General features: G+C 34.9%; 2 protein-coding genes and 1 non-coding gene across 3 annotated transcripts; 2 read left to right on the top strand and 1 right to left on the bottom strand.

The window, feature by feature from the left end:
* Positions 1-5,051: 5,051 nt before the first annotated feature.
* On the top strand, positions 5,052-5,725 carry LOC106656820 (fatty acid synthase-like). Its single transcript, XM_014377971.2, has 2 exons — positions 5,052-5,187; positions 5,445-5,725. Exons 1-2 carry the CDS (start codon positions 5,052-5,054, stop codon positions 5,723-5,725), a joined length of 417 nt encoding a protein of 138 aa, XP_014233457.1.
* Positions 5,726-6,958: 1,233 nt separating this feature from the next.
* Positions 6,959-13,715, top strand: LOC106656993 (fatty acid synthase-like). The gene is made up of 13 exons (XM_014378222.2): positions 6,959-7,438; positions 7,497-7,707; positions 7,763-7,914; positions 7,984-8,749; positions 8,832-9,200; positions 9,257-9,652; positions 10,144-10,947; positions 11,017-11,356; positions 11,419-11,681; positions 11,747-12,439; positions 12,502-12,920; positions 12,990-13,281; positions 13,352-13,715. The coding sequence occupies exons 1-13, from the start codon at positions 6,959-6,961 to the stop codon at positions 13,537-13,539; spliced, it is 5,373 nt and encodes a 1,790-aa protein (XP_014233708.2). The 3' UTR covers positions 13,540-13,715.
* An 8,560-nt stretch (positions 13,716-22,275) lies between these two features.
* On the bottom strand, positions 22,276-22,348 carry Trnak-uuu. Its single transcript has one exon. It is a non-coding gene; the product is annotated as a tRNA-Lys (tRNA).
* Between the last annotated feature and the right edge of the window lie 182 nt (positions 22,349-22,530).

The following is a 22,530-nucleotide window of genomic DNA, read 5'->3' as shown; positions in this document are numbered from 1 at the left end:
GGCTGTAGCGAAAATGAAAAAAACTTTAGATCGAAGTGAAATTTTAACCAATGATAATTTATGAAATTATAAGAATTTAGGTAAAGAAAAATTTGGGGTTTACATGCAAACTTGGGACATAATGAGATTCAAAGTTTTGACCATTTAACATTAGATCTTATGGGAAGTGGCAGTTTTTAATGTACTGTAAGCTCAAATCACTTTACAAGTTAATAAAATTAATATGTTACAGGAAATCTTCTTTGCTTTCGAATAATATAATTATAAATGGGTATTTCCAACCACTTTCAAAAGATATTAAGAATCCAACACATTTCCCCTTTGTTCTTCCATGCTAACGCTGTGCGCTGCGTAACGCATATAGCCTTGCGCATACAGCGTTTTAATACGGAACCACCTTGCATCGGTACAGCCTCCTTAATTATTAATTGAATTCGATTTCAATAAAGAATTAAATTTTAATTATTCAACCAAGACAGTGTCTTACAATAATATCCATGGTAAAAAAATCATGAGATATGATCAACTTACACCAGTGGCCACTACAGTTGCAGAATGCCAAGCAAAGTCCATTAAATAAAATCTTCAACGATTATTAGTCCGGGCGCTGGTGGCATTTGAGTGAACTTGCAAGATCCGCTCGGCGAGTTGACGGATTTCTATGTTTTTTGGATCGCTTAAACCGAATTTGAATGTCGCCAGGCCGAATTCCTGGTCAATTTTTTGTTATAAACAAATTAATTGTTTAAAGAGACATATCTTGAAAAATATTGAAGATCGATCAAAACAATTTGTTTTTATTTTATTCGTCTTTAAATACCAAAGAAATTCCATTAAATTAATTGAAAATCCGTCTACTAGAAAAAAAGTTGTGCAATAATTAGTGTAAAATACGTCTTTTTTCACCTTTCAACCTTTGTAACTTTGCTCGTATTAGTGCTATCGAGCTCATTGACGTCTCATTTTAAAGGTAATAACCTACAGAATGATGTAACATAATTTTTATGTTAGTCAAATTGTTTATAATGCAGTCTGTAGACGTGTATAAACGTAATTTTATGGCTCTGACGTACTTTCCATTTGTTTATACGCGTTTTTCGCTGAGATAAATTAGTAAAGTAAAGTGGCAACTCAGTTCAAACGAAAGTACATCAAAAAACAAAAATTTCAAGGGGTTTAGAAAGGAAATCGGTCCAGTAGATGCCAAGTTACAGCCTTCTAAGTTTGAGCGTAGAAACGACCGAGCGCTTAGGGCGTGCCCACTGAGGCAACATGAACTCATCAACCAAGCTAAAATTTTAAAACTTTTGATCGTTGCATTTTTTCGTTTAAGTACTTCTATATCGATATAGAAAATAACAACGATTTCTTTATAATGTGGAAAATACTCTTAAAAATGGGCCCTAAGGACCATGAGATCAAACTAAGCACAAGGAGCTTCAGTATTGGGTACCGAGAAACCCCAAAAAATTTTTGGAGCAAATCCATGACCTTGAGGTGGGGTGGTCTCCTTGAAGTGTAATCGATTTATCTAAACACAATAGAAAGTGAAATAGGCTTGTGATAGTATGACCTAGTGCTAAAAAATTAGTAGTGGCAAGGGTTTCGCTTTAACATATTAGTTATAAAAAAATTTTGAGTGATATTTCCTATAGAACATGTTGCAATATTGGCCGATTATTCCACAAAAAACGATTGGAGAAAGGGATCTAAAAGAGTTATCAGAAACAGATGTATCAGATCTTGAAAAATGTGCAAAGGAAATTTTTCCCATGGCCGTACTTTTTATGAAGGTTTCGTTCATCTGGCCTTTTTGGACTGGCATGAAAAAGTATGGAGTATGGGTATGCGTGGTGTTACTCGTTTTAATTTTTATATCTACAGTAATTACAAAAAATATCGTATTACACATATGATGAACATCTAAGTTAGGATATACATAAAACTGTTGTTATTTACAGTTTTTTTATGTATCTCGAGTGAAAAGCAACAACGAACTAGACATGAACTTAGCAACGGAATTATGTCTTCGAACTGTTGTTGTATGTTGCATAATTTTCGGCTCTTACTTCATAAATTCAAAAAAACAAGACCTGTCAATGGTAAAATTAACCACATACTATTTTTAATGCATTTGAGCATGTGTTTTTAATTTCATCTTTATTGTCTTGAAACGTATAAAAGATGATAGTTATGATGATAAGAAATTGGCATCAATGTAGTTCCGAAGAAAGAAAATTTCTGCAAAATTATATTAATATAGCTAATTTTGCCACTTATATAACCACAGGTGAATATTCTAATTATTGAATAAAATGAATTTTATTAAACAAAGAATATAATTATTTTCCAGGTTTTATATGTTGCTCCTACACTATGTATTGCTTTATAATTCCAGTATTATGGCCAATTACAACAAATTTTATTTTATCAGGAAATCATACACATAATAAAAAGTTATCGGTTTACTTTGAATTGTTCATAGACGAGGAAAAACATTTTTACTATTATTTTGTTATTATAGTAATTTCATGTTGTTTGATACAATTAGGTGTTTCGAGTTTAGAAATAATTTGGATTTTGTCAGCCACCTACATTGTAGCCAAATTTAGATTTATGGGGTATTTCATTATCAATTTTTTTTATTCATTATCAATGAATATAAAAGTAAAATCAAGTATTTTAAATTAGATTCAAGTTGAAACAGATTTTGAATTTGTCTGAAGCAGAGGATTTTTTGGAAATAGGTGATGAAATTTTTAAACACGTCTCTCAACTCGTTCAACTACACCAATATTGTATCTAGTTAAGTGATAAAATTAAGAACTTTTTAGTAAATAATAATTCATTTTTTTCACTATCAGTTACTGTGATGTATTGAATTCATTTATAAGTTCAATTTTAATCCTTGGAACATTGGATGTGATTATCGCCTACAGCATTTCTGGCTACGTAGTACGATTTCGCTTATTTTTATTTATCATTGAATCTAGACAGTTTATTACCCGTGACTCAATTTTTTTTCACAGATTGCAATGGATTATAAAAGCGATATAAATATGGCTCTAAAAATGTTCTTCGTATACATCTTGTGCTCAGAGTATGTACTTGTGACCAGCCTTCCCTCGCAGATGATTTCTAATGCTAGCAGTGATATTGTTGAAAAGTGGTAAGCATGTAGGTTTTTCGTGAAACATTGCAATCATTTTGTTTATGATAAATTCTGGTTGTTTTGGTCCAAAATAGTTATTCCACTGATTGGTATAAATACTCAATAAAAACCAGAAGAATGATTCAGCTTATAATGATAAGGTCCAGTAGATCTTCCTGTTTGAAAATTGGACCAAACAAAAATTCTAATTATGAAACGAGGGGGAAGGTAGCTAAGAATGCTAGTAGACAACTATTGTCTCAACCATTACCTATCCATGCAATTATTATATATTCTAGCCTATAAAATTATCTTTGTCTTACGTTGTTTCGCTGATGTCTATCATTGAACATTAAATTGTATTCTTTGAAATTTGATTCTACACAATTTTTAGAGTGGCAAGATAATGTTAGACTAATGGTAAGTAATAATGTTACCTGTTTGCTATTGAACATCTAAATTAACAAATGAACTGATTTTAACATGAATGTAGAGTTGTGATAGTGTGTATTTCGTCTGGGCATTTGAAATATTAAAATAGTTCAAGTAATTTTTCATTCGTATTTTGAACTTTTACTTTACTAATTTTATTGGTAATTTAATAATTGTCAATAAAGCATGGTTTTTCTCTAATTTTCCTTGATTCTTGATACATATGATGCTCAATACTGAAGTCTGTTTGTCTGCCGATGACCAAAATTTAAGATTGAGGAGCTATGGATCAGTCGATACATAGGATACATATAGATAGAAAATAGACGTTTATCCCGGAAGTGGGGGGTAGGAGGGGGAGGGGGGTCCAAAATTTTGGTTTTGACACTTTTTTTCCATGTACTACAACATACCAAAAGCGCTTCAAAATCGGCGACATACGTGCGCATGGTTTTGTAAAAAAGTATTATTTTGACCCATATATAACGCGTAATCCGCGAGTGAGTCTGTTACGCTCGAATGCAGTAATAATGTAAGATGATGCAGCTTTGATCTTTGCGCGCTGCGTCAACCGATGTCGTGACAAGCGGATCGCAACCGATTTTTTGAAACACTCGTGTGTAATAGTCTCATAATGAATTAGTGATCATTTGTAACTCACCAATAGCATTTTTTTACAACTTGCGCGGCGACCATATTAGTGTGTCAAGTCCGAAATTATCAAACATTTTTCAGAATTTTTTCAATCTTAAACCTTATCCGGAGACATACTGCTGAGGTCAAAAGTAACTAGTGATCTATTTATATTTTTCACGACCATGTCCGAAATTTTATATTATCAAGGCTAAACATTCCTCTAGCCTACGCTTACCTCTTCCATTTCGAGACAGCTTCTCAATAATAAAGGTGCACGAAAAAATAGCTTAATATTTTAAAAATAAAGCTCTCGAAAAATTAGAACAACAAAATGTAAATTTTGTTTTTCTTCAGCGGCGATATAAAACTACGCTTGATAATGCAAATCAGAAAAGATTCCGGCCCTATTACAATAGCTTAGCGGGATTTGAATATTCATTGTCAGAAAGATGCAGCAGCGGCGATTATTGAGCTTTGATCTATGATAAAGATAGGAACAAGAAGAGGTTGCGAAGTTCGAAACTTCCCGTCAATTGGAAATAGATTATGCATCAAATTAGTCTCTTTTTCACTTGCATGCGACTATATAAAGGTGTCAGATAATTGGATAGCTTCGAGTGCAAATATCTCCAACTCACTGGCGATAGTTTGTATTTTTACATTCAAGTGCGGTTGTCTTTGGACAATCTCTTCTTTATTAATAATTGTTGAAACCTTGATATCAATTTAAAAAATTTTTATGGTGATACAAAACGTATCATTTTGATTCGGTGCAAGATTACACAAAGTCTAAAATCAATTTTTTTTATTACTACCTCTTATTGCTATCAAAATGAGTTGCGGAGAAAAAATTGTAATAAGTGGGATTGCTGGAAGATTTCCAGAATCCGACAATGTGCTTGAATTGCAACGTAACATCAATGAAAATATCAACTTCATCACAAAAGATGAACGACGTTGGAGAGATGGTGAGTTAATATATTCATAATGTTATACTTTTTAGGCTGTTATGAAATAATATAACGTAACTTCAGAATTCAGACAGTTTAGAAAATAATAGTTCATATAATTGCCATTATGCTTAATAACTTGATTCAGATCTTCTATTTAACTCGACCTTATCTAATTTGTTTCTTTTTAAAGATTTGCCTGTTACCATTGAATATATTATACTATTATGTTCACGTAAGAATATTTTCTGCTTCTTTATACAATTTGTAAATAGACTATCCAGATGTGCCTTTTGGAGTTGGAAAAATTAACAATATCACCAAGTTCGATGCTACATTTTTTGGCATCCTACCAAAACAGGCCAACTCTATGGACCCTAAGAGCAGGATGATGTTAGAACACACTTTTGAAGCTCTAATGGATGCTGGTATCAATCCAAGTGAATTAAAAGGAACGAACACCGGTGTATTTATGGGTTCGATCTACATAGAAAATGAACTTTTAGATGTACGTATACATTGTTTCATCATTTATTACAATAGTGAACAGAAGTAGTGTATGTAAGATTTTGATAAACAAATTACTTTAGTCCAGATACACGTTTAAACAAACGATTTTTTCAGTGATCGTTAGTGTTAAACTCAAATGATACTGGTAACTCGATATTGACTCGAACCTATTCATAATATATATTTTATAAAGATTTAAAAAATATAAAATTTCCAAGAAATCAAAAAAATTAGTCAGGTACCTTTAAATCGACCTACAGGGCGCAAAAATTATCGTAAAGAGCTCTATTTTTTTTTAAAATTACTCGTTGAAAAGAGTACTTTGCAGTGGTGTGTGTTAGATTTCAATAAAAAAATTACTGTGGTACTGGTACACGTTCAAACAATCAATTTTTTTCAGTAATTTGTAGTGTTGCACTCAAATACTACAGGTAACTCGATATTGACTCAAATATAGGATTTAAAGAGGACAAAATTTCCAAGAAATCAAAAAAAATATCATGTCGATACTATAAATATAGCCCAAGATAGAAGCATTTGAAAATCGACAAAATTTCGATAAAATTTTTTGTTGCGATAATTTTGTTGCCGAGTGTATAATCGATCTACCCCGTGGATAACAATCATTTCTCAATGAATGATATTTTAGTGTAAAGAAATTTAAAATTTTTCGAACAAAAAGTACAGCGCGCTTATGAGCGAATACATCATACTAAACAGTTACGTATTTATTGTATAATTAGAAGGAAATGCAAGATTCTTCTTGCATGCTGGCCAATCGCATATCTTATTGGTTGGACGTCAAGGGGCCAAGTTTTACCCTCGATACTGGCTGCAGTTCAAGTATAACTGCCTTAGAGAGAGCTTTTCGTTCTATCAAGGATGGGACATGCGATACTGCAATTATAGGGGCATGTAATCTTTGTCGACATTGGATTTCCTCGAAACATTATATGGAATTGGGTGAATAATTTTTCAATATAAATATTGATTTTTTTACATTTCATAAAATTAATTCACATGTTAAATTTCAGGAGCTCTGTCGAGAGATTGCCGATGCAAAACCTTTGACGAATCAGCCGACGGCTACGTGCGCAGCGAGGCCGTAGTCGCTATGATTTTGCAAAAAGCAAGTGTCGCTCGTCGTTGTTACGCCACGATCGTCAATGCCAAAATAAGTCACGATGGTTATAAAACTGAGGGCCTGGTCCATCCGTCCGTGAAGGGACAGTTCGATCTTATGCGTAAGTGTTACGAAGAAGTCAATGCCGATCCCGGAATGACAGCTTTCGTCGAGGCTCATGGAACAGGGACTCGTGTCGGCGACAATGTGGAGGCAGCTGCTATAGATATATTTTTTGGTACTTCTCGTCAAAAACTTCCATACAGTAAACCCGTACTCGTTGGTTCGATCAAATCCATCGTTGGACACAGCGAAATTGCAAGTGGTCTTGTCGGTCTGGTGAAAATAATCATGATGATGGAGACAGGCTTAATGATTCCAAATTGGAATTTTAAAACTCATTCGAAGGAGCATCATGGTTTCATAGAGAATCGTATGAAACTCGCCACGGAAACGCAACCATTACCAGACGGTTACGTAAGCATCAGCTCTTTTGGCTTGGGTGGTGCTTGCGCTCATGCAATATTAATTGCTAATCCGAAGAAGAAACTCGATGAATCACATATTGACAATTTACCCCGACTAGTATTCGCTTCTGGGGTAACTGAAGATTCTGTGCAATTTTTCTTGAAACAGGTAAATATTATATAGCGGGTGAAATCATAAGATTTTAAAAAAACATTGTTTTTGGCAGTTGGAAATTCAACCGATCGATCACGATCAAATTCGTTTGCTTCATCAGATTTATTCTCGAAATATTCATAACCATTATTTTAGAGGTTTTACAATCTTACCAACAACTGGAATTGGCCATAATTCCAAGATCACGACCCAAAAATACGTGGATTCCAAAAAAAAAATATGCTTTGTATTTTCTGGAATGGGATCTCAGTTTCGTGGAATGGGTAATAATAGACCGTAATATGGTTATAAAAGTATTACATAAATAACTTTTCACAGGATCACAATTATTGCGCATACCAACTTTTAGAGAGTCCATGGCAAAAATTCACGAAGTTTTAAAAACAAAAAATGTTGACATTTTTGAAATTCTCACTAAAGACCATTTCAATGACGTTATGAATTCTTTTCTGGGCATTACATCTATTCAGGTAATATATAATAAGAGTTCAACCTTGTTTTATAAAATTATAAAATCAAAATATTCTTAAAAATTTCAGATCGGCTTAGTTGACTTATTTGAGGCAATTGGAATAGAACCTAATTACATAATTGGTCTCTCGATGGGAGAAATAGGATGTGCATACGCCGATGGAGCCCTCAGTCTCGAACAAGCTATTCTGTCTGCTTACGCTCGCGGAAAAGCCTCTTTAGATACGAAATTTCCAACTAAAGGAGCTATGGCTGTAGTACATCTTGAATTCGAAAAATTGGCTGTTATGTTACCCCCGGATATCGACGTAGCTTGCTATAATTCACCTGAAAATACCACTATATCTGGACCATCTGAATCAGTAATGGTATTTTGCAAAGAATTAGGGTCTCGTGGTGTCAAAGTTTCAGAATTAAATGGTGTCAACAACATCGCTTATCACAGCAGATACGTTTATCCAATCGAGGATAAATTGTTCGAATTCATGCGCAGTTTTATAACCGAACCAAGAGTACGAAGTGAGAAATGGTGGAGTTCAGCCATTCCGAAAGAAAAATGGGATACGAAACTCGCTCGAACAGCTTCAGCTGAGTATTTTACTCAAAACTGTTTGAGTCCCGTACTATTTAAGCAAACTGCAAGTTTGATTCCAGATAATACTTATGTGATAGAAATTGCACCCAGAGCCTTCATGAGCAGCATCTTGAAAGAAGCAATGAAGCCAAATGTTACTATTTTAGGTTTGCAACGTGGTTCGGATTCGGAAAGTACTTTGGAATCATTTTTAAGTCTTGTGGGAAAACTTTTTAATGAAGGATTTCAGCCTTGCATAGGTAACTTACTTATTTTATCAAAATCTTCTAAAATTGCATTAAAATGTGGAGAATACTAAATAATAATTTAAAATTCGTGCAGCCAACATATATCCAAATGGTTATTTCCCTGTGAGTCGTTCAACTAGAATGATTGCTCCACTCATAAAGTGGGATCACTCCGAAACCTGGGTAACTCCATCCTGCGAAGATGTCGATAGAGCTGAAACGTCCTTTGAAATCCCATTCGACATGAAAAGTGAAAATTATCAGTTTTTGAGAGGTCACACACTGCGAGGAAGTGAATTATTTCCGGCTACTTTTTATATTGGCTTAGTTTGGTACGCCATGGGTAGGAAGTATGGCAAGAACCAGCATGAGTTACCGATTTCATTGAAAAATGTTACATTGAAACGTGCGACAAAAATACCAGTTGATGAAAAAATCACATTTTTCGTTAATTTGACACAAGGTAAGATAGTTAAATTGTTTCATAAGTTTTATATTTAATAGTTATTCTGCCTTAAGGTTCTGGAGCATTTGAAATTGTGGAAAGCAATGCCACTGTAGCAAGTGGCTTTGTAGAAATTCTTTCGTCACTGAATCACAAAGAAAATCCTTTGAATAAGGCCATAACACAAAACGAATCGTCCATAATTTTAAACGGTCAAGAATTTTACAAAGAAGTATCGATTCGAGGTTACGAGTACAAAGATCCATTCCGCGGAGTGAAAAGCTACAACCCGATTGATGGCTGGGCCAAAATTCTTTGGGATGGCAATTGGATTGCATTCATGGACTGTGTCATGCAACTGATTATGATGAAAATGAACAGAGAATTTTTAATACCCACTAGAATAAAAAATTTTACCATTGATCCAAAAGCTCAAGGAAAAGCAGTCAGACGGCTTTCTGATTCTCAAGGTAAAAAAGAGATTTCGTTAAAAGCTAACACCATTTCAATGAAAAATTACGTAAGCTTTCATGAAAAAACAATGATAACTTCGAAAACATTCATAAAATATAATTTATTTTACAAAACATTTACAAAATGTGCATGAAGTGGCGTTTATTGGTATCGCTCTTTTATTTTGCGTATTCGTCTCTTCATAAAATCACTGTTTGTATCATACGTGATCATAAATACTGATCAGACATTTTTTGCCACATGGGAATTTATAATACTCCATCTATTAATGAAATGAAAAAGCTCATCATAATTAAAAACCATACCTTTGATTACGATCACTACCCATACTCAATTTGATATAGAAGCTTAACTTAAAAAAGTGGACATTTTTAATAAAAAGATCATTAATAAGATTAATGTACAACTTTATAAAAAAGTGTAGCTATTGAACAATTACAATTACTATTACAGAATTCTTATTTTAAAAAATGTGATATTATTTTAGGTCTAATTGAATTACCAGCTTACTTGAGCGAATTTGAGAATAGTGTCTACTGTGGCGGGGTAAGCATTTCGAACATAGAACTTCAGTCGATGTATTTGAAAGATAACTCGACGCCTCCACTCCTGGAGAAATATTGCTTCTTACCTTATGGTGACGTTGATCGAGCGGATTTCAATGAAGTGGCTAGACTCGCGATTGATTTGACATTGAAAAATAACCAGCCACGTAAAATTTATATTATGGAATACATCGATTGCACCGAATTGTTACCGCAAACCGATATTATCATGACCCCACGGATGGAAACTATTTTGAGGGATAACAACGTCAACAGTCAATTGTTCTTTTATAACGATCGATCGGATTTGGTGTCTACTTTTAATCTTCCAAGAAATGTTGAAATCTTGGAACCAAATGCGATCAATCGTCCACAATGCGATTTGGTCGTTGGTTATCAATTGTTGGAACCAAATCGGCATAAGACTTTGGAAAATTTACTGCTCAACGTTACTGAACGTGGATTCATCTTGACGTATGAAAAAAGGGACAATTATATCGATGTCAAAGCTCCCGCAAAGAAAATGGAAAATCTGAAGGTCATTGCTGAAAAAACATTCAGCATATTTCGACTGGTTCTCTTAAGAAAAATTGATCCAGTTAAAAAACACTTTGACGTTATATATGTCGATAATAATCAATTCAAATGGATCGCTCAACTCAAAACGCTATTAAACTCGTATCCGAACGAACCACAATTCAATGATCGCAGAATTTTATTGGTTGGTCAAAACGATCTGGACAATGGTAAGGATTGAAAAAACAATTAACTCCATCTCCACGAGGAAATGTTCACTCTCAGATGATTTTTTTCAGGATTGCAAGGTTTAATTAATTGCCTGATACAAGAATACGGTACTTCGTATATCAGAGGAATTTTAATACAAGACAACGATACTCGTCCATTTTCCCTTGATGATCCCACGTACTCGGAACAGATTCGCAATGATTTGGTCGACAACGTTTTGCGGAAGGATGGCATTTGGGGTTTCTACAGTCACAGATTTTTGCCAGATTTGGAGCCGAAACTTTGCCATCATGCCATTATCAAACCCTCAAGCGACAAGGATCTCAGCTCGTTCCAATGGACCGAGGGGACTATCAAAGAAGACAAAAAAAATGTCATAAGCGTCTGCTACGCAGCGATCAATTTCAAGTAAAAAATACTCACAAAATTATCAATCGAGATGTATCAATCGCTTATAATTTCACTCGTAGGGACATAATGACCAGCAGCGGCAGACTTCAGAAAACCGACGTGGGAAAAGATTGCCTGCACAGCGAACTGCCCTTCGGCATGGAAATCAGCGGCATTAATCACGAAGGAAAGCGAGTCATGGGCGTGGTGAACGGCGACGGTTTCTCGAATTTCTGCGAGAACAACGGCCGGACTTTCGACGTTCCCGAGGACTGGTCATTGGCGGAGGCGGCCACCGTACCCTGGGCCTACATCACTGCCTACTGGGCACTGCATCACTTGGGTAAATATCACGCTCTACAATGGCCCCATCGCGAGACAAATTGTAGCTGGCATATTTACACTCAGGCCGAGTCAAAGCCGGGGACAAGGTGCTGATCCACGCCGGAGCTGGGGCAGTCGGTCAGGCGGCCATCCGTCTGGCGCTGCACGCGGGCTGCGAGGTCTTCACCACCGTGGGCTCGGCGGCGAAGCGACGCTTCATGCGCCAACTCTTCCCGATGATTGACGAGGACCACATCGGGCCGTCGCGCTCGACCGGCTTCAAGTCGATGATCGTGCAGGCGACCAAGGGACGCGGAGTCGATCTGCTCGTGAACTGCCTGGCCGGCGATAAGTTCGCGGCCTCGCTCGAGTGCATGGCGCCCAACGGCCGCTTCATCGAGATCGGCATGTCTGACATACAGTCGGATTATCAGATCGGTATGAGCAACTTCGCTCGCGGCGTCAGCTTTCAAACCTTCGACGCGACCAAGATCTTCGTCGACGACGAGCTGCATCGGACGATGCGTGGTTACCTGGAGAACGGCATTAAAAATTCCGTGGTGAAACCCATCAACTACAAGATCTTCGAGAAAAACGAGATGGAGAAAGCCGCGTGCTTGATGGCTCACGGTGGACACATCGGCAAGCTCTTGATCAGAATTCGCGACGAGGAGAGTGGAATGAACGAAAAGATGCTGGCCATGCCGAGATACCATTGCTATCCAGAGCGCAGTTACGTGATCATCGGTGGACTTGGTGGATTTGGCCTGGAACTAGGTAAGTCTCGGTGTTAAACGTAGATCCAATTCGATGCAATTGAAGACGTCGATTATTTCCAGCTCACTGGCTCGTTTTACGAGGAGCTCGAAATATCGTGCTCGTCTCGAGGAGCGGCATTAAAACGGGCTACCAGCAAACGAGGATCAAATTGTGGAAGGACAACGGCATCGACGTCCTCGTGATACGCGGCAAAGACTTGAGCAAACAGGAGGACTGCGCGAAGATCTTGAGCAGCGCCAATCTAATGGGCCCCGTCGACGCCATATTCAACTCTGCCGTTGTCCTGAAGGACGCGTTGTTCGAGCATCAGAGTCCGGAAACGTTCGAGGACGTGCTCCAGTGCAAAGCCCGGGCTACCGAGCACTTCGATCGCCAGAGCAGATCCGCTTGTCCGAAGCTGAGGCACTTCGTCGTCTTTTCATCGGTAACGAGTGGCAAGGGTAACGTCGGTCAAACGAATTACGCCATGGCCAATTCGGTGAGCAGTGGTACTTATTTTACGCGGTGGAGCGAAGTGATTTATAAAAATTTTATTCGTTCGATCTAGATCATGGAACGTATATGCGAGAGACGCCAACAAGATGGTCTACCGGGCTTAGCCGTACAATGGGGTCCCGTCAGAGATGTCGGTGTTGTAGCCGATATGGACGACGTCGCGCAATCGCAACTCAAAAATCTCGGACTCGACCTGCAGAACATTAACTCGTGTCTGGATGCCCTCGAAAAATTTTTACTGCAAAGCAACCCGATAGTCTCGAGCTTGGTATTGCTGGGAAAAACGAACGATGCCGACAAAGAGAAGAAGGTCGACGTATTCGAGGAAATTTGCAACGTCATGAGTGCGTATTCGTGCGAACCGTCGAACGAGTGTATAATATACACTGATGGATAATTACTTGTTTTTTTCAGATTTCAAGAATTTGGATAAGATCGATCCAGACGCGACGTTCTTGAGCTTGGGTATCGATTCTATTATGGTGACGGAAGTTGGAAATATCTTGGAGCGACGGGTCAATACTTTCTTTACTAGCAAAGACATAAGAGACATGACCTTTAATAAGTTGAGAGAGATCAATAATAATATAATCATACGCTGATTATTGTTTTTTTCAATTGTTTAGGGGAGTATTGCACCATTTTTTGATTTTTGTATTTCCTGAAAAATGATCAGGAATTTTATAAATGAACACTTTTGTTTAAGATATACTACTTTTTAAATTTCCAAGAGTGTATAAAAAGAGCTTTTAAGTTTCAAAACCTCCCTAATAAACAGTAAAACCCTAAAATCAAATTTTCTATCCAGTTCTTTCAAACTTCTATTCAATATTCATTTCCAAGATTTTATGATTTACTTTGTTCGGAATGTTGTAGCTGGATTACTCTTATTTCGCTATATAAGAACAAATATTACTTATTTCGGCGATGATGGAACGGCCTCTTTACAGGACGGCGTATGCCTGAGCCGAAATCTTGGGTGCAAATATCGATTTGTATGGCTTTTTGTCGAAGTGATTTCTGGATAAAATAATTTCAAGTCTAATTTGTAACTCGATGCACGATTTTCTAAAACTTTTGCATAGGCTAATTCTGTATCCAGCATCCAGTTTGAATAATTCGGTTTACCCCAACTTTGCCCTTGAAAAAATGTCCGATAAGATCTCGCAAAATTCCTACAGGTAGTCCTACAGGATTCCTGCCTATGTCTCTGATCTGTACAAGTGGACAGACGATACAGTGCGGAGATCGTCGGTGATACGCCGGCCGTTGAGGTCCCTTGTATTGACTCCTGGACGCTTAAGTCCGGCTTTTCCATAAGGGCAGCCATTGCATGGAATTTTCTCCCTGCTGAAATACGTCGAGCTGGATCCCTCATTACTTTCAAGCCCTTATTTAACTTGATGACGTTTCTTCATTTTTTGTCTTTGTTTAACTTTTGTATCGTAATTTTTTCCCTGCACTCTATCAGCAGCCCTCAATGTATTTTATGCTTAGGTTTAAGTATATTTTCTTTATTTGCTTTATGTGTATTCTAATTTTGTTATTTTTAAGCTTTTAATTTGCTTTAAGTGTAATTAAATTTTTTTACTATTATTGCAAGTTGCCATTCGGTCTTTAGACAATGGAAAAAATAAATTTGTCCAAATCAAATCTGTAATGTAGTAGCTTGTATCTGTAACGTGTAGGACAAATAAAAATGTATTAAATAAATACACGTGGTAATGGGAATTGCATGAAGCTTGTCAAGTTCTTGAAATGATAAAATTAAACTTTTATCGTCATATGTATTTCAAAACATGTTAGAATTAGACTAGTTTTTCTTCAAAATCTGCTAATATCTTTTGAAACCTCACGATCGTTTTAGCAATAGCTTTCATTTCTCTCCATATACAGTATATACATACGTCATGTACACCGCAGCGCATGGAAAAATATCTGAGCATTTCGCGAAAGCTCAAGAGATAAGGGCATTCCGATTACGCGGAAAGCCTCATTGGGCTCTCTTTTTGATTAATTGCCGCGGCCTATACACCATAGCGCTTAAATGCAGTAGACTCGGAACAGTTATAGTTGCAAAGATCTTTGACGTAACTAGAGGAGCGTGGGTGTTTCATCCGAAAAGTGGCAAATACGCGCAAATTTTCGCAGTATGAATTTTGCGGAAATGAGATTCTTGTAAAATAATCGTCTTGATATATGCTGGAATTATATGATACGAGGCTCGAAAAGCAAGATCTACAAGTGCTTCTGGCACAAATCTTTAGCGGAAAAGAAATAATATTTATATACAAATTTCCTGCGTACGCGCGACGATATGTGGCATCTCTTCCGATTACTCTACTAGAAGTGCTCAACATCAATAATAGCATAATGCCTAAAAACTGATTATTTAAAATGTTTTGCAATATAATACCAATTATTGGCTTGTTTTTGTAGATTCATAAATGTTTCGATTATGTTGAAAATATCTAACTAATTTACCGCTACATGGCGAGTACCTTTATCTGTAAATCTGCAAGTGGCAAAGTGAAAATGTTTGTATAAATCAAAGCACGGGTCTCCCGTTCCTCACCTTGCGGAGTTGGTTCTAACTCGAACCCGCTGGAATAATATTAATTAAAAACAATGCAAATTAGACCGGCAAACAAACACACATGACGCAACAACAAGCGCATGATCTCGCGAGAGAAAAGGCGGCACAGCCAAGTAAAGATGTACATTATGTTACGCGAGGCTCGTAGGCTGAGGCATACGTCGGCACACGTATAGGCCCAACTGTCACTTGAATGTATGTGTGAGTGTGCGCGGCTAACATGCGCCGACGCATTAGATCGGAAAAAGGTATAAAACATATGTGTGTTTTTGATAATTTAGTGTGATGCGCTTTGAGAAGTCGATGATTTTAGCAATACAATAATCCTCAAATTTAAGGAACTTTGAACCATTCGTTTCATTTATTACTATACTCAAATTCGAAATTTAGTGGTCATATCTGTTTCAAACTATAACATTTTATCTAGAGTATACAGTTGATATTTTCAACAGTGGGAAGCGTTTTTACCTTTTAATAAAATGAGTTCTTTGTCGACTTTTTTCTATATTGAAGCACTGGACTCCATGCATTTGTCACCCGTGATAGACTATAGCTTGAATTATTAAACTTCCTTTAAAAATTTACAATTAGCTACACACAAAAGTTCCATGCAAGTGTTAAACATGAATTATGTCAATGACTACTAACAATGGATGTGATATTTTAATAAAGCTAACATCAATCCGCAACGGGATCAATACCAGGCACTCGAATTTTGAATTTGTAAATAATGACGGCATTTTTTGAAAATAGAAATAAACTTGAAAGGCAGCTTTTACAATTAGACGACTTTATTAAAAAATTTTTTTTTCGAAAGTGAACTTTGAAATTTGAACTATAATTTTCAAAAGTCGTTGATAAAAAAACAAGTCATCATCTCTCGAATGAGATATTTTCTTTCCATTCTATTAACCTGGTCAATGAAAGATTAAAAGTAACATTTTGTAAAAATAATATGATTTGAATTTTTTATAATTGACTAAATACGACTTCAAAATTACAATAACGACGCCAATTACAAGCCGAAATAATATTGGGTTTGCTCTTCAGTAATGATTTTAGCGCCATAAATATGATGGTTAACGCTGACGACATTTTTTACTGTTATTTTTATTAAAAATTTTCATTGAACGTTTTTCACAATACATTTCGACAACCAAGAGATGAGCTAGCAACCCGATTCCAAAATAATACTTTCCGTTAGTTCGAAATGCCACAATCAAACCCGATGAAAACTTATTCAGGTTTGCTATTTCTTAAATTTAGTTGTTTACAAACCTCTTCCCAAGGATATTTGTTTTTACTTTATGTGTATTGTTTAAAAGTACTTTCTTTACATTTATTTTTGAGGGAATGTATTCAAGTTTGACAGAATACAACAGTCGTTACACATAATTATTAATGCATTTTCAAATCTCTATACAATCACTAACAAAAAGTTTACAAATGCGATACAAATCTGACTAACTGTGGTGGATTGAAAAAACTACGACGTAATTTTGGTAGAAAAAAAGGCCTTGACAAATTTTCAAAATCATGGCTATCGGTGATCAGAGTATATCCCCGTAAATTTTCAGTTGATACTCAAGTTTAATAATTAAGTTGTTTTCCTCATTTCCACATTATATTTTACATAAACTAGGTTGAATGAGCATTCTCGTGTACTTGGGACTCGCTTCTTGAAATATTGGCTCGAAATTTTCCCTTCGGTTGAATTAACCTTAAGGTTTACTTGTTTATTACCTTACCAGGGTAAATATCAATTGTTTGGAATCTTATATCATTGTTCTTTGCACTGCGTTGCCATAATGTTCACGGTAAATATTCATGACACATATTTAACTGCTTTTATAATAATCGTTTCTACAAATTAAGATTATGTGGATCCTGAAAGAGAAGGAAGAAATGGAAGCTCTTAATAATTCTATGGTTGAATCTATATTTCAGATAATTACTAGTTCAGCTTTACTATATACTTACTTATATATTGGAGCAGCTAAAGACGAGGTTTTCTTTTTTAAATAATTAAATTAATATAAAAAGTTGTAATTCATTCAATATTTATATCAAAACATATCAGATGCTGGAGGTGGTAGCTCGAATGTGGTACGATTATACCGAAGAAATTCAAAATATTATTATAAATCTTACAACAAAGGCAGTCTATTTCATAAAAATTCAAGCTAGTAAGTATTAGTTCAATATTTTGAATTGGTACATTTAAAATATAAATGTGTCTAATTTTACTTTTTTCCACAGTATTGTTAATTGTAACGTGTGCTAGTTATGGAGCAGCTCCAGTGGTTATACCTTTTTTTATGACTTTAACAAGTTCAAGTAATCAAACCTTTGAAAAGACTTTACCCCTCCATCATGAATGTTCGGTCGACGAAGATAAATACTTCTATATATTATTTACATACCAGTTCATTGCTTTAACTGACTTTGGTATTCTAGTAGCTGCTATGAATTTTATGTATTGTTCACTTTTAATCGGTGCTGTTGCAGGAATTCGAGGTTTAGAGTACGTATTTTATTTTAGAAAAATTAACTTCACAAGCTCATGTTATTAAAAAAAAAACTTTATTATAATTTTTTTCCCAGGCATTTATTGAAAAAAATTGATGCTGAGTATAGTTACAAAATTTCGAAGTGTGATGAAACTGCAAATGAATGGATTTATCTGCAGCTCAAAGAATTTGTTCGCTATCATCAAACCCTTACAAAGTAAGATTTTCTTAAATTTGTTCAATATTCTAATATTAATCTTGGGATTCATAATTATAAAGTTTCTATGAATATGCTCGAGGATTGTGCCGCCCGATCATTCTCGGTTTATTATTTGGAACAAGTTCTTGCATAATTTTAGCTTTAACCTCGGTATGAAAATACATATTGATTGGACACCAGACATTGATCTCAAAAAAAATTTTCGTTTCATGTGAATATCTTATTTTCAAATTAGATGGTAATTTCGATGAATACAGACTTGGCTGCTACAGCGAGGATGTTTGTCGGAGCTGTTGTATCAATTGCTATAGTTATCTTTATCTGTTTTCCCAGTCAGTTAATGAAGAATGCAAGTGATGAAATTTTTCTCACGTGGTAAAATTTATACAATATTATTCATTTAAATCTTCATTATAAAAATAAGTATTATATCAAAGCTGTAAGCTGAAGTATCAAAATTATCCTCCAAAAATTAGAAAGATATTATTGTTCATAATGATGAGAACCGAAAAATCTTTTGCGCTGACTGCTGGACCAATGGTTGAGCTAAATTTTGAAACTTGCAGTTCCGTAAGTTCATTCAATATTTAAAAAAATGTGGTATAACAATTTTGGTATGTTTATTTTCAGATTATTAAATCTTCTTTTTCTTACACAGCAGCTTTTAGATCGGTCTACAAATCACAATAACTGAAATAGTATTATTTAATAAACCTTATGAAAAAATGTTTTAATTTTAAGTGAAGTTCTCATCTGCTAAGCGTTTTGTTTCATTCTTTGTTGGAATTTATGTACGATATTTTTTGTTCATTTTCAACATATAAATAGTATATTTCTCAACGGGTGCACATATGGTTTTTTAGCAAAACGAGGGATTATAGCACGAGCCGAAGGCGAGTGCTGTAACGAGTTTTGTTAAAAAACCATATCTGCACCAGTTTGAGATACTATTTTTTCCTACGAGAGCCTAAAATTAGCGGCAAAGTTGCGTATTTTAGGTTAGAGTGGGGAAAAAATTTATATTATGCTTATTTCAAAACAATTTTTTTTTCTTTTTGATCAGTCTACGCGTCCAGTAGTAGTTACTGAAATTTCCCAACTTATACATTATCTTCAACAAACCACTTTCTTTATTTTTGTAACGTGAAAAAAGGTGTAACTTAATTATTTACAATTCAGTTTAATCTAAAGTAATGTGGGTATTCTGTTAAAATAGTCATGTTGTATTCATGAAATATTTCTTATTGGTTGTATACTCTCATTAGAATTGCTAGTCAGAGGTGTTGAAAAAATCTTAATTTCTGTTAGTAAGTCAGCGAATTTTTAGCTACAGCTTAAAAATTGGTTAGCTGAGTTACTAATAGAACTTGTAAATTTTTCGATTTGGGGTATAAATTGTACATTTTCTTTGATTGGATGTATTACTTTATAGTTAGATTAATCAAACTATTTTTCAAGTGTTCGAGAATAAATTATTGTTGACACTATACTTGAGATTTATTATTTTACCTCTCCAGTAAGTAAGAATTTTAGTTTGTGCTACAAAAATCTTGATTTAATGTACCGTCTAAGAATTTTAGGTGATCCATTAGTCAAAGATGACAGCTATCAAATCGGTATCGTAAGTCAGGTTTTCGAATGTGGTCTTTCTCACTTATATACAATCTCTATATCAATGTTATCTACTACACTAATTGGATAAATCAAACAATACAATAATTAAATACCACTCAAAAAATGCAACCAGATTACTGAGATTATCAAAACATAAAACTTAATTAAATCTAACATTCATGTTTCTCTCATTTAGACAAAAATAAGAAATGTTTATATTATAAAACAGACTGTTGACGTTTCAACTTATGAGTGTTATTTTGTTTAAATGTAGTAGTCATTGAATATTTTTCTACACTTAGGTATGCGCAAATCAACACAAAAGCATTTGTGTAAGTTAAAATTTGTATTAATTTTATCAATATCATTTTGATAGACTTTTGAAGAGAAAAATTGTTTTTTTATTTCTTGTTCATTCGGCAAAAAATATACTAAAAACAAAAATAAATTTGTAAATAATCGATTTTAAATCGACGCTCCCCACAAAGAGTAACATGTTTCCATTTAAATTAACACGCAAATAACATCGAAATATAATTTGAGCAACTTATTACGTTATGATTAGATAACAAAATTTCTATGTACAGAGAATTATGTATTTATAAGAAATCTGAAAAAAAATTTTGCAATGTGTTGTGAGAATCTGCCCAGTGAATAACTGGTCAATTGTCAATATGTTCAAGTTTTTACTTCTTGTTTGTGCCATTGCCGTATCATGCGCGTACGCAAAACGTACTGAAAGCTTTTTCATACATCAAAAAGCAACGTTTTTAAATACACAAAGTAAAATGAAAAAATTTTTTTAATTTTTTAGCTCGCGAAACAACGTATTTGTTTAATGGAGAAGATGCGCAAACAGGTGAATTTCCATACATGGCATACATAATCCGTCGCAAATCTGGGGAGGATGAAGTTTTGTGTGGGGCTTCCATCATAGGAAAACGATTGATTCTTACAGCTGCTCATTGCGTATACGGGTAATACATCATATTACTAATTTCCTTTAAATATTAGTTGAAAATGTACCCTTTTTTCATTAGTCTATCAGCGAGGAGAGGACGAGTTGGTTTAGGCACGCTAAGACCAAGCGAAGACGACGGTGTTGTTCATAAAATCGAAAAAATCGTGATTCACGAAGATTATCTTTCATACGGAAAGGTATGGTACTTTTTAAATTATTTACAGTTTAAATTGCTTTTCATCAAGTTTTTTGTACCATCAGTCAATTTTCATTTCAATTTTTTGCAGCTCGACAGTGACATAGCTATAATTTTATTAAGAGAAGATATTACTTATAATGACTCAGTCCAACCTATTCGATTGGCAACAAAAGATTATGAATTAAGCAATGGTACAGAAGCTGTAATCAGTGGATGGGGATATAAGGTAAGTCATTTTGTTACGGAATGGGTATCGTGCTTCATCGATACCGAGCATTTAAGAAGCACCGCGTGCAAAACTCCTCATGGGCAGCACTTCTGTGTGCCTAAAAACGAAGTATTGTATTAAATACACGAATATATTTTCAGAGTTACCCAAAAAATTTACCAGATATCTTACAGAAATTAATGGTTAAAATTATCACTGTTGAAAAGTGCAGGGATATTTGGAAAGATGTTAGCCTAACTAAAATTGACGAAGGATTGATATGTGCACAGTCTCTGAATTCATCTTTAAACCAAGGATTATGTAGAGTGAGTTTCTATTTAAATTCACTGTTTGAATGAGATACATGATACATGATAGAAATTGAATCATTTTTTATATTTTTGTAGGGTGATTCAGGCGGTCCACTGGTTACAAGTGACGGAATTCAAGTAGGAATCGCAAACATGATTTTATATTGCGGATATGCCAACAAAGTTCCGGATGTGTACACTAGTATTATTTATTATGCTGATTGGATCAATCAAACAATAGAAAAATTAATTGGAAATCAAGATTTTGATATTGACATAAAATAAATAAATTATTGAATAATTCAGAAAAAAATTTAACAACGCGTTTTTATATCTGAGAAGTACAGAGCGCCGTTAGCCATTCAATCCTTCATTATTCATTGCATTTTCAATCGTTGTGATGATCAGTTATTACATGACGGGGCAAATTGTAAGACCAAATTTGAGCGTTCATGAGCTATGGTACAAAATATAACTAAACTCCGTCAGCTTTTATCACTTCTCCGATTGAAGAAGATCACTTTTTGCTTATATTGCAAAAAGCTCTCATACAAAAAGTATGGTCAAACTTTCCTATCGACTATAGAAATTTTTTAAATATCGTTTCACCGAGGTGAAAATAAAAAAGTATCGAAGCATGAAAAGTAAAAGTATAACTTGACAAGAAAATGCGTGCACACAACACGAGTCACTTTAGAGTATCAAAAAAACAAAAAAATCGCCCGAACAGGGACTTGAACCCTGGACCCTCAGATTAAAAGTCTGATGCTCTACCGACTGAGCTATCCGGGCCTTGATAATTGGGTCTCTCAATGAGTTGAAAAAGCAACTTTCAAAAAATGTTGTCTGACTCTCTCTTTCTCTTTTTTTATCTCTTATCTATCGTTCGATCTCTCATGCTACGCGTGTACACACGAGTTGCTGAATATCGTATAATTTGGTAACGAGTAAAAAACGTAAATCTAGCAAAGTAG

This window comes from Trichogramma pretiosum, unplaced genomic scaffold (assembly GCF_000599845.2).
Source record: "Trichogramma pretiosum strain Unisexual culture from Peru unplaced genomic scaffold, Tpre_2.0 scaffold14, whole genome shotgun sequence".
In the NCBI taxonomy this organism is placed as follows: domain Eukaryota; kingdom Metazoa; phylum Arthropoda; class Insecta; order Hymenoptera; family Trichogrammatidae; genus Trichogramma; species Trichogramma pretiosum.
Note: the sequence above shows the minus strand (reverse complement) of the source record. Positions and strands in the feature narration are given on the sequence as shown.